The following is a 12,509-nucleotide window of genomic DNA, read 5'->3' on the forward strand; positions in this document are numbered from 1 at the left end:
AACACAACGTGTTCTCTTTTAGAAGGCTAACTTTATGAATTTGGCCAATAAAATGGGTTTCAACAACACGGCCTTTGATCATATGATGCAAAACAAGCAATTGATTCAATCATAGAAAACCTGGGCAAAGTCATTCATGCTTTCAAAGTAACAGCATTCAACAATAACAACTCTGGAGCTCAAAACCTCACATATAAGCTCATTCACATTTGACATGCACATCCTGCTTAATTTCACAATCACAATCATGATATTATGCATTTGTTCACAAAGCTTGTGAATCACCTGTATAAGCATTTTAATGTGCACATCATCTCAACATCAATCAATCATAAGCATCATTCAGCATTACTTATCACACAATCACAGTTAATAGCAAACCATCATAACAAACCAGGTGTTCAATAGAGTACATCAAACCCTAATCTAAAAACAAAAACAAATAAGTTCAGAAAACTTAAACCATAAAAGCATAATCATATGATAGCATTCATCAGTAAATGCTATCTCAGCTCCTCATCAGTCCGAGCTCTCTGTATCTTCCTCTTCATCTTCCTCATCATCTTCATCAAATGCATCCTCCTCCTCTGCTTCATCTTCCTCCATATCTCTGGCTGAAGCTTCAGCTGCTCCAGCTCCTCCATATACTGGTTCTTCTGGCCAAGCTACCACATTATGGAATTCATCCATAGTCCACCTGTGTGCTGGAGGGGTATCATACATCCCCACTATCATTTCAGCCGTGGCCACCTGCCCTCTGTGGATGGACTGCAACTGAGCACCTATAAGAGACATATACATGTCCCTCATCTGGAATGGTTCTGCCTCATGAGTATCAGCAGAAGTCCTGCCCTGTGCTGGCCTTCTCTCTCTACGAGCCTGGCGTGGTGGAACTGGCTGGGCTGCCTCCTCTCCTCCACAGTACTGTCTGTAATAGGCCTCATCTATAGCTTTTCTTGGCCTCTCAAATGGTGGAACAGAAGTGTCCACCCCAGCTAGCTTGCAAAGGTGAGTGATCAAAGAAGGATGTCCCAGTGGTGCTTTGTTGTTTGAAGTGTTAGCACACACACTAATCTCATCAGCTATCACCTGCCCAATATTAACATTCAAGTTTCTGATAACACAGTAGATGAATAGTGCCCTGCTGAGAGTAATATCTGACACATGTGAACATGGCTGAATGTTGGCATGAGAAAACGCCATCCAATACTTTGCAAGAGGAGTCAAATCTGTCCTCCTAATGTTAACCACTGAGCCAGATCTATTCCTTTGGAAGTGTCCTCCAGGTATACACAATACTCTCTCCACATCCTCATAATCAGCACCTTCCTCCATGCTAAGAGCAAACTGGCATTGCTCACCAGCCCACACAGTATCCAGAAAGTTATTTATTGAGTCAGGATCATACCTGATAGCATGGCCTCTAACATAGCCCAAATAATTCTCAGCTGGATAATCACCAATCTTCTTTGCATTGGTGTAAAATTCTTTCACCACAGCTATGTTGGCAGGTGATGGATAAGTGGCTAGCTTTCCCCAATCATTCCCTAACACTTGCTCTCCAAATTGAGGAGCAAAGTTAGGTATCATTCCAACCTTTCTCTCCATTAGAAGTCTCCTGTCCTGAACCACCCTAAAGTGCTTCTCATGTTTCCTAGAGAGGAACCTGCCATTATGGGGCTGCTCTGGTTCCTTTTCCTTTCTCTTGGTTGCCATGGTTTTCAATCTCTTTCCTGAAGAGGATGCCATTCCTGCATTCAAACATAAATCCAAAACCACAGAACATAATGTTAATCATTAGTAAACACAAAACAAAACTCCTTTTGAAGCTAAACCACCGCTGAGGGCCAGAATTTCCCCTCAGCGCCACCAGTGCCACATTCAAACACGCAATAAACCAGAAAAAACAAATCTGGCAGAGTGCCGCTCAGCGGTAAATGCCGCTCAGCGGTGATCTGCAGATTTTTGCAAATCTCTTTTTAAAACAGTCCTAACTCCACCCAAATGCAATTTTCAGTTTTCCAGTTCATAATCAAGCAGTTTAATCGGTTCAAACATCAAATATATCATCAAATCATGCATAGAAACTAAAACCCCTAAGTATTCATGCTTTGACAATCACATTCAAATTCAAGAACCCTAGAATGAACAAAATGCATTTTACTTACTTGGGTGGAGATGCTAAATGATATGAGAATGCTTCCAAACTAGAATGCTCTCTTCCAACCCCAAACTTCGATGGCACACTAGTATAAAAGTGAGTGGAAGAGAAATCTTCTAAAGAAGGAAGAGTAGAAAGATGTGGAAAACCTAGGAGAAGGTGTGTGGAAGTGTTTGTGCAGAGAGAAGTCTGGAAATAAACCCTAAAACGCAGCTTGGGGTATAAAAATACCCTAATGGGCTCGGGTCCCGCTAAGGGGAACTTAAGCCCCTCTGCGATAGTACCGCTCAGCGGTAATTGCCGCTCAGCGGCACTTTCGTGAAGTGCTCCCCTCCTTCTTTTCTTGACCTACGTGCCTTCCCTACATGTCTCTCATAGGTTCCCTACAATTCAATGTTAAAAATGCTTATGCAAATCCTAACTAAAAATAAACAAACAAAAACAATCAATCAACTGGGTTGCCTCCCAGGTAGCGCTTGTTTAACGTCACGAGCCTGACCCAAAATCCACCAACACCCATCAGTAGGTGTTTCAAACTTACCAGCACCCATCAGTAGGTGCAAAATCTTCTCACCAACACCCATCAGTAGGTGTTACAAACTTAGCATCCTTCAGTAGATGCTAGATCAAACAAAATAATATCCAGAATAATATTCACAAATTATAAATTACAAAACCAAATCAAAAGTTTGTAAATCCACTGGGTTGCCTCCCAGCAAGCGCTTCTTTAACGTCACTAGCTTGACCCTGTTAAAGCTCACGTTCCATCTTCTTTATAGTTGACGTAGTCCTTCCACCAACCTTTCAACTGCTTCCTTTGGACTGTCTTAGATTCTCTAGAATATGGAGACTCTATCTCTATCATCTCCTTCTCTTTAAAGCCTTTAATAACCCACAACTTGTTCTTGAGTCTTACAGGTGTGCCAAGTTGGAGTCTTAATTTTTTCCAGTCTCTAGGAACTTCTTCTCCTTTTCCAATCTCTTCTACCTTGGGTGCCTGAAAATACAAACAATGGTTATCAGAAATCTTAAGATTTTTATTTTTACCTCTAGTTATGGGTGCATCTCGAAATGCAGCTTTATAACTGGCTTCTTCCTCCTTTGCTTGTATCTCATCTTTGAACACATCCACCACCACTTTCTCCTCTCTGTCTTGGAGAACCACTATACCTTCATTCACATCAATGATAGCCCTAGCCGTTTTCATAAACGGCCTTCCAAGTATGAAAGGTATTCTCTCAGTTTCCATCTTCATCACCACAAAGTCTGCCAAGAACTGAAGTTTGCCAACACAAACTACAATGTCTTCTGCAATCCCACATGGCTCCTTTGAAGATCCATCAGCCATTACAAGATTAACCTTTACAGGTTTTATTTCAACATGGCCAATTTGCTCCAATAGAGAATAAGGCATCAAGTTAACACTTGAGCCTAAATCAAGGAGAGCTTTCTTTACCTTTTTCTTCCCTATAATGCAAGGAATAGAAAAACTGCCTGGATCTGCTGCTTTTGGTGGGAATGATTCTTTCTTAACAGTTATACACTTTTCTTCCTCATCCTCTTTACGTCTTCTTTTTTGTAGAGATGTTCTCATCAGATTTTGTGTAAACTGTGATTTTCTGTAGAATCTGCTCCCAAGGTGCTTCATTATCCAACATATTAAATAATTCTGTGAAATCCATTTGTTTCTCCTGATTTATTGGAAAAGGAAAATTATTTTCACTCTCTATTTCTCTTCTTTCTTCTGTTTCTTCTTCTTCTTCCAACTCAATGATCTCTTCATTTACACTCTTGACCACTTTGCACTCTTCTCTGGGGTTAACCTCAGTATTAGCCCCAAAGTTTCTGTTGGGTCTTTCTTCCAATTGCTTGGTGATCTGACCCATCTGAATCTCCAGATTCTTTATAGCAGCTTCAGTGCTCTTTTGAGAAGATTCAGTTTTTTGGATGAATTGCTGAAGAGTTTCTTCCAACTTTGTTGATCTGTCATTAAGCATAGATAATTGTTGCCACAAAGTTGGTTGCTGCTGCTGCTTATTAAACTGATTAGCCTGCCCAGTTTGTCCTTGGCCAATGCTTGGATGTGGTTTCCAACCCTGATTATAATTCCCTTGACGGTATGGAAACTGATTAGCCATGAAGTTAACATCCTCCAAGGCCTCTACTGGAAAAGCACACTGGCCATTTATGTGATCACCTCCACATAGTTCGCACAACTGGGTTTGTACCTGTGCAGCAGATTTTAACTCTTTAGGTAGTGAAGCAAGAGTTTTGGTCAGAGTTTCCAGCTGTTGAGTTAGAATCTTATTCTGTGCTAGCAGAGCATCATGGGTTTGTAATTGAAGAACCCCTTTCTGTTGCATAGGGGCGCCTCTTTCATTGTGAAGCTCATTATCACTTGTAGCCATATTTTCAATAATTTCAGTTGCTTCCTCTGGAGTTTTCCATTTGATATTGCCTCCAGCTGAGGCATCCAACATCATCTTGGTTTGTGAACCAAGCCCTCCAAGGAAAGTTAGGACTACTTCTTGATCTTCAAAGCCATGTGTGGGAGTTTTACGTAACAAGCTTTTATACCTGTCCCATGCATGTCCCAGTGATTCCTCCATGCCCTGCTTGAATGAAGATATCTCTTGCTTTCCTTTAGTCACTTTAGATTGTGGGAAGTATTTGCTTAAAAACTTTGTAACCACTGCTTCCCACTCCGTGAAACTTTCTTCTGGAAAAGAGTTCAACCAAAGCTTAGCATTGCCTCCCAATGAGAAAGGAAACAAGCTAAGTTTGATAGCTTCGTCTGGCACCCCATTGATCTTGACCGTGTTGCAGATCTCATTAAATGTTGTAAGGTGCTCATATGGGCTTTCATGTGATAACCCAGTAAATTGATTACTCTTTACCAGTTGAATTAATGCTGGTTTGACCTCCATGTTGGCTGCATTGACTCTAGGCCGAGCTATGCTATTGAAGTGCTGAGGTCCAGCAAGATTAGTGTAATCTGCAAGAGTTCTTCTAGCATTATTATTGTTCTCCATACTCCCTGTGCTGTGAACAGAACCTTGTGGTGATGATTGTAGGAGAGTTTCAGGAGAAGGGAAAAGTTCTCTGGACGTTCTGATTCTTCTCCTCCTTCTACTCTCGTCTAGTCCTTCAAGTAGTGGTTCTGTTGTTTTCTTACTTCTAGTTCGAATTGCCTTCTGCATGCACAAGAAAACAAAACCCTAGAAAAGATTTGTTAGCACAAAAAGATATAGAAGAAAATAAAGATCGAAAAGATATAAGAAGATAAAAGATTTAGAAGATAGAATCAAATAAAATATAATAAAACCTAATCTAAAAAATAAAATCTAATCTAAAAGATAAAATAAAATAAAATCTAACCTAACCTAATAGATAGAATAAGAAAAAAAATAAAATCTAATAAAAAAAAATAAAATCTAATCTAAAAGATAAAATAAAATCAAATAAAAACCGAAAAATAAAAAAACAGAAAACAGAAAAACAGAAAACAGAAAAATAAAATAAAAATTCGAAATTAAAATAAAATCTAATCTAAAAAGAATAAAATAAAATCTAATCTAAAAGAATAAAATCAAATCTAAAAAGATAAAAAAAAAATAAAAACAGAAAAAATAAAAACAGAAATTCAAAATTAAAGTCAAAGGTAATCAATAATCACACAAATTAACCACTTAAACCATGAATCCCCGGCAACGGCGCCAAAAACTTGATGGACAAATTTGTAAGCACCAAAATATGATGTCACAAACTTGTTTCACAATCGGCAAGTATGACCGAATCGTTCAAGTAATAAAACTTGGTAAGACCAAGTATCGTTCTTCCCAAAGGACTCACGGCCTAGTTTAGTTATGTGATTTCTTGATTAGCTAAGACTTAAGAAAACAATGATTGAAATTTTAATATGCAAGACGAAAATAAACATGTATGCATGAATTGATCAATGGCAAAGACATAAGATAAACACTTTCAATGGATTAAATGAATGAATATGTTGTTGGGGGTCAATTTCATCTCATCCACTCTCATATATTTTAGGAATTCCTCTTTCAAATCATCATTGTTAATGCCACTCTCTAATGTACCATTCTAGATGGCTTCTCCCTAATCAAATAGTTCATACAATTCCTAGCATTCCTAATGATTAGTTCATGAGTGCAGGAGCTTAAGGCAACCAATATAATGTTGTCTGTAAAATATTGGGAGAAATTCCCCGGATCTAGATTTCCCCGTACGTGTCCGTATCAACAAAACCAATAATCATGCATTAGAATGAGTTAAACAATGCAAGCATTGAGCAAAGAGGAAAAACCCTAACTAATGATGAAAAGAAAGCATATGTCTTAATTCAAAGATGTATTCAACAAATCCATATATGAGAGCTTCAAGAGATTACATTGATTCCCCAACAAACATACAAGGTTTAGTTCACCATATTCATGGTGAACCTAGATGAACAACAATGAAAGTATGAAAGAATAAACCCAATAAAGGTGAAGAGGTAGCCTGAGCATCCAAGATCCTCCTTCAAAGGGGTGAAAGAGAGAGTGTTTGCCTCGTTTCTGCCAAAGATCCCTAACTATAGGACGTGCAAGCCCTTATATACTAATCTAGAGTTACAAAAGATTACAAAAGTCCAAGCCCAAAAAGTGCCGCTCAGCGGTATTTACCGCTCAGCGGTGATTGCCACTACAAGAAAAAAGTGTATTACATACAGCTAAAATCCGTATATAAGACCTAAAATCCGTATATAATACGTGTTTATATACGGATTATATACGGACAAAAATCCGTATATAATACCGTCGTAGCTAAGTTTATATACGGATTTATCCGTATATAATTTATATACGGAAATTATATACGGATTTATCCGTATATAAGTTATATACGGATTTATCCGTATATAACTTATATACGGATAAATCCGTATATAACTTATATACGGATAAATCCGTATATAATTTCCGTATATAATTTATATACGGATAAATCCGTATATAAGTTATATACGGATAAATCCGTATATAATGATGAGAGGAGAGGTAAATAAATACCCTGTATATAGTTGTTCTCCATGCACAATATACAAGATGTCAGGAAAATAATGAGTAACTTCCAATTGGTACCAAAAGGCACCATTCTGTTCCAGAATACCATAATATTAGACATTTATGCTTGATATAAAATAGTTAGAATAATTAAATATACATGACAAATCTAAGAACATAGGCATCTTGCTATTATTATTTTCTCTTCAGTTTTTTGTTATCTTTCATTCAAAACCAATAAAACTAAATATTAAAGCATTTTAGATACAAAAGACGCCACTATAATAAGAGATGTGCAACCTTCTACCACTGTCATGTTGACTGATTCTAAATAATTCAATTTTCAAGATGATAAAATGATAATTTAAAATAATAAAAAAATAGTGGAGGAACAAGAAAAACAGAACAAGCAAATGAACAAGATCAACAGCAACAAAAACTACTATTTAGTACAACAAAAACTACTATTTAGTACCTGAAAGAGTTGAAACTGTTTTGAAGGCCTTCTGCTTTTCCTTGTCATCATGCAAATCCAACTTGAGTACAAACTTCTGTAACCAAAATTATAAATTGTTTCAACCCATATTCTATTATAATGAATCACTAAAAGAATGTTTCCAGAACAAACAAAAATAAATGTGAAACACTTGAAACAAAAGTTTCTGTACCAACCAAAAGCTTATTATACATAAGAAAACATGTGATCTAAAAACCAGACCCAGATTTCCAAACTAAATTCAAAACCAGGATTCTGATGAAGAAAGTATAAAAAATCATTAAAGGTCACCCAGATCTTTGAATCTGGAGAAAAAAGGGAGAAATATACCTAATTACTTGACTTGCCAATGCCAGGTGTTTGAGAGGTTTGTTATGGCTGGTTATATACCTAATTACTTAACTTGCCAATGCCAGGTGTTTAGATGTGATGGACTTCAAACCAGACACTTGCACCAAAACTAAGAATTAGACGACACTAGAATGAGAAAGCTCCATGGCCAATTAAATTGAAATGGGATCATGATAGAACAATGAACTATATAGAGGGAGGAACCTAATACAGGATAAGTAGGGAACCAAACTGTTGCAAAGCTATAATACAGGACCACAATGTCTAAGGCAAACTTCACCTGTCATTCCACATTTAAAGATAAAGAAGACATTCGTCAACTAGAGGTAAAATTAACTTCCAAAACATACTACCTACCCTGTCAACGAAAAATAAAACAGAAAAAGCAATGAAAAAACAATGCACTATAGAGAAGGTGGGAAGGTGCAGAGATAATGCATATGCTGATAGCAAGGTGCCCCCTGGTGCTTTAGTTCATATTCACCAACACATAACAAAAATAATTATTAAAAACCCTATCTCATTGCCTCCATGGGACCCTATTAGTCTATTTCACATGGCCTCATTTTCTCTACTCACCTTCTTTTCTTTCACTTCCTTTTTCTTTTCTGATAGCATATATAGGGTAAGAAAAAATAAATGAGACTTCTCATTAAATGTAAACTCGGATATGCACATGTTTCAAATTTTTATTAGATATATCTAAATATTTTACTTACTCTAAATCTGTAAACTTTTACTTTTTTTTTCTTTGGATAAAATGTACTTCATTATCAGACATTCCTTGTCTCTTATTATCTCTTTTGATGGATAAAGTAATATATCATTAGTAATCTTAACTAAGGTTCCAACCAAAAATAGGTAACCTTAAGTCGCATGAACTTAACAATTTGTTATTAAAACAATGTTTTACTGGATTGAGAACAAAAGTATATTCATAAATTATTATCTTTAAGTTCAATTCTAAGTAATATAAAAAAATATTCATAGCCTTTAAATATTCTTTCCACCCATGATTGGGAACTAAAATTTCATTCCAACAACAGTATTTTAATCATAAATCAGTTATTGCCACCCATAATTGTAATTTTTCTCGAGACATCTAATCATGGGTGGAAAGAAGGAAGGAGTTTAATTTTTATGATGTACTTCTTTATTGGCTACGGTTTCATCTACAAAGGGAGCAGCTCCACTCAATTAATTATTCATTTATGGACCCATTCAAATTCATTTTGGTAAGCCAAAGCATAAGTTGGAATAAAATTGGAGACATCTCACGGGCCATTGCTTGGAATCCTTTAAGAAGTAAATGGAATGAAAGAAGGGGACCACATTGCAAAAGGGCCACGGTTTTGGACAATTGTGAAAGCATTAAGAAGAAGTACATAATGGAGGGGCCACCAATTTGAAAGTTCACGTAGAGGAGATCCAAAAATGTGCTGAATTTTATTATTAAAAGGGAGTGGTGTCACAGCCCACACAAAAGAAAGCTTGAAGAGATGTCTGCATATTGTTTTACGGTGCTATTCCACTCCACTTGGTTTTGATTCTTCAATTGAAAAACAAAAAGCACATCATGGCCCACAAATTGAAAGAGTGTTCGGTTCTTTATTGTTTTCAAGAAGGAAGTCCAGAAAACGGTTTTGAGATGCAGCAGCAAGTTTGGTCACGGCTTGGTCTTGGAGAAAAGAAAGCCCAGCAGCTTGGACGGAAGATGGCAGCAGCACTCACGGCCTTCACAGTCCAGCAAGCTCCACGGTTCTGGTCTAGCATTAGAAGCACCATCCAGCCACCACTTAGCATGCTATTTTGGATGTTTTCTTGAAGATTGTTTTGGAGGACCAAAGGGAGAAGAGTTGATTCATTGTCATGGAATGGTGAAGGGAGCCTACTAGAAGAAGATTCACGTGAATCTTGGCTGGACTACAACAGCTGCCACGTTCAAAGCACACAACATTTTGGTCATGGAAGAATGAGAGGATGCAGCAACCATCCAACAAGCATCACCGGAGAGGAGAAGCTTGAAAGCAGCGTCCATCACGATCACAGCAGAAGCAGCGCATCCAGTAAGCAAGGGACCCATGGGTAGCGTTCAAAGAGGAATGAAGAAGGGAGCCATGGATGGAAGAAAATTCACATCAAGCAGAGAATGAAACAGATGTGTGAATGGGAAGAAGAAGGGTGTCCACGGCATGAAGAAGAAGACAAGAGATGTAAGGCCTCACCTATTTCCTTGGCAAATCTAGGAGTTGAAGGAAGTCAGGAACGGGGGAGACAAAAACAAACGTGAAAGCTGGAAGGAATTCAGGCTGCCAATTGAGAACAAGACAAAACAACTAGTCTGAATTCAAGGAGGATCCTACGGGAGTTGGTCAGAGAATTGGTTATAAAAGGAAGCAGCAACCAGAGAAGAAACTCAGTAGAATTATTAGGAGTAGGATAGTTAGGAAGCAATTTACGTTCTGTGGTATGTTCCTCCACAGAACATATTTAGTAAACATACCTTAACACGCCTCTGAATGTTCACTCAATGTCCTAAAAATGCACCAAAGTATTCCGCAACACACCAACCAAACCAAACCCCATTTTGTGCCCGAAATACCAAAGAACAAAAGGGTTTAGGATTTTCTCATTTTACAAATGAAATCACTTAGGAATGAACAAAATTTAATTACCACTACACACCAAACAAATAAAGATATATATTAAAGGAACAATATTCTGGACTCACCACATTCTCCCCGAGACGGAATGACGGCGACCCAAAATCAGAGTGCGAGAACAACAGTCCTAGGGTTCCTCTGCAACTGGAACATCACGGCGGCGTTGACGGCGAACACGATTACCCCACAACGGCACCACGATTGGAACACCACGATTGAAGGCAGGGACTCCTACGGTTCCAGCGACGAAGATGATGGTTCGAGATTAAGCCTATGATTGATGGCAATCGCTTCATGAAAGGAATGGCCAGAGAAGAACCAAATTTACTAAGCATTAGGGTTTGATTTACTTACCCGATTAAGCTACTCAACACCGAACTACGACACCGCACCCAACAATGAGCCCCAACCACAGTGCTTGATGAAGGATTGATGAAGGTCACAATAATAGACAGAGAGAGGCGACGAAGAACCAAAGCACGATCTACACCCACACCGAAGACGACTCCAAAGACGAACACCCACACCGAAGATGGCTCCACAGGAGGACACCGAACTGAGACCAAAGATGGTTCGAAAGAGAAAGTAAAGCGTGATGGTTCGACAGAGAAGAAATGTCCAGGGTTCAACAAAGAGAGGAAAGCTCGAGGTTGAGAAATGACACCCAGCTTCCCTTAATCAGAAATATATTTTTTTAAAATAATTATTTCTCTGATCCGTATATAATATCCGCATGTAACACCTGGCTCTATAATCCGTATATAAAATCCGTATGTAATATCTGAATTACATACGGATTATAATCCGTATATAAAATCCGTATGTAATATCTGAATTACATACGGATTGTAATCCGTATATAAAATCCGTATGTAATATCTGAATTACATACGGATTATAATCCGTATATAAATATCCGTATATAAATGCAATATTTCTTGTAGTGTGCGCGTCTTCTTTCTTCCCCTCAGCGGCCATTTTGCCCCTCAGCGGTTCCAACGTCACCTCTTGAGTGCCGCTCAGCGGTAGTTTGCCGCTGAGCGGTGCCTTCGACTTCTCCTTTTTGCACTCTTTCTTGTCTTTTCTAATGTCCTCTCTCTCATTCTTCACTTCTTTCACCAAATTCACCTCAAAACCTGCACAAAAACACTCAAATCAAGCATAAACCTGTCCAGCTCTCTTATTTCTGAAAATATAAACAAAATGCATGATTTCAAGCTAGTTTCTAAGTCTAAAGGTTGCTTTTAGTATCACTTTTATTGATTACCTTTGATTACCTTTGACTTTAATTTTGAATTTCTGTTTTTATTTTTTCTGTTTTTATTAGATTTTATTTTTTTTAGATTTGATTTTTATCTTTTAGGTTAGATTAGATTTTTATCTTTTTAGGTTAGATTTTATTTTATCTTTTTAGATTAGGTTAGATTTTATTTTATTTTATTTTATTCTATCTTATTCTATCTTATCTTCTGAATCTTTTATCTTTTGAATCTATATCTTCTTCTCTATCTTTTTGTGCTAACAAATATTTTCTAGAGTTTTGTGCCTAATGTCTGCAGAATGCAATTTGGTCAAGAGTTTAACTATAGGGGCACTCAATTCTACCAAAGTAATCTCAACCAATGGTGGGAACCTCACTCAAGCATGGATCAAAGCCAATTTTGGCAAGCTGCTGGACAATTTGAGAACCAACCACAACAACAATGGCAGCAACAACCCTTTCTATCAGGAAGTTTGGATAGGTTGGAGGACACCCTTCAACGATTTTTGAA

At 37.6% G+C, this 12,509-nt stretch overlaps 1 protein-coding gene across 3 annotated transcripts; it reads right to left on the minus strand.

Annotated features, from left to right (window-relative positions):
* Window positions 1-310: 310 nt before the first annotated feature.
* LOC148203717 (uncharacterized) lies at window positions 311-11,614 on the minus strand. Of its 3 annotated transcripts, XM_088106517.1 has the most exons (4): window positions 11,092-11,614; window positions 10,806-11,008; window positions 7,703-7,778; window positions 311-1,751 (listed from the first exon to the last, which is right to left on the minus strand). In XM_088106517.1, the coding sequence occupies exon 4, from the start codon at window positions 1,747-1,749 to the stop codon at window positions 520-522; it is 1,230 nt and encodes a 409-aa protein (XP_087962643.1). In that variant the 5' UTR covers window positions 1,750-1,751; window positions 7,703-7,778; window positions 10,806-11,008; window positions 11,092-11,614; the 3' UTR covers window positions 311-519. The 3 variants fall into 3 exon arrangements, 2 of the variants coding, with proteins under 2 accessions (XP_087962643.1, XP_087962644.1); XM_088106518.1 differs by lacking the exons at window positions 10,806-11,008; window positions 11,092-11,614 and adding an exon at window positions 8,054-8,817; XR_015784252.1 differs by lacking the exon at window positions 311-1,751 and having other exon boundaries at window positions 7,229-7,778; window positions 11,092-11,560.
* Window positions 11,615-12,509: the final 895 nt, after the last annotated feature.

The sequence above is a fragment of the Vigna umbellata genome, chromosome 2, assembly GCF_029865625.1.
Source record: "Vigna umbellata cultivar VRB3 chromosome 2, Vumbellata_1.0, whole genome shotgun sequence".
NCBI lineage: Eukaryota > Viridiplantae > Streptophyta > Magnoliopsida > Fabales > Fabaceae > Vigna > Vigna umbellata.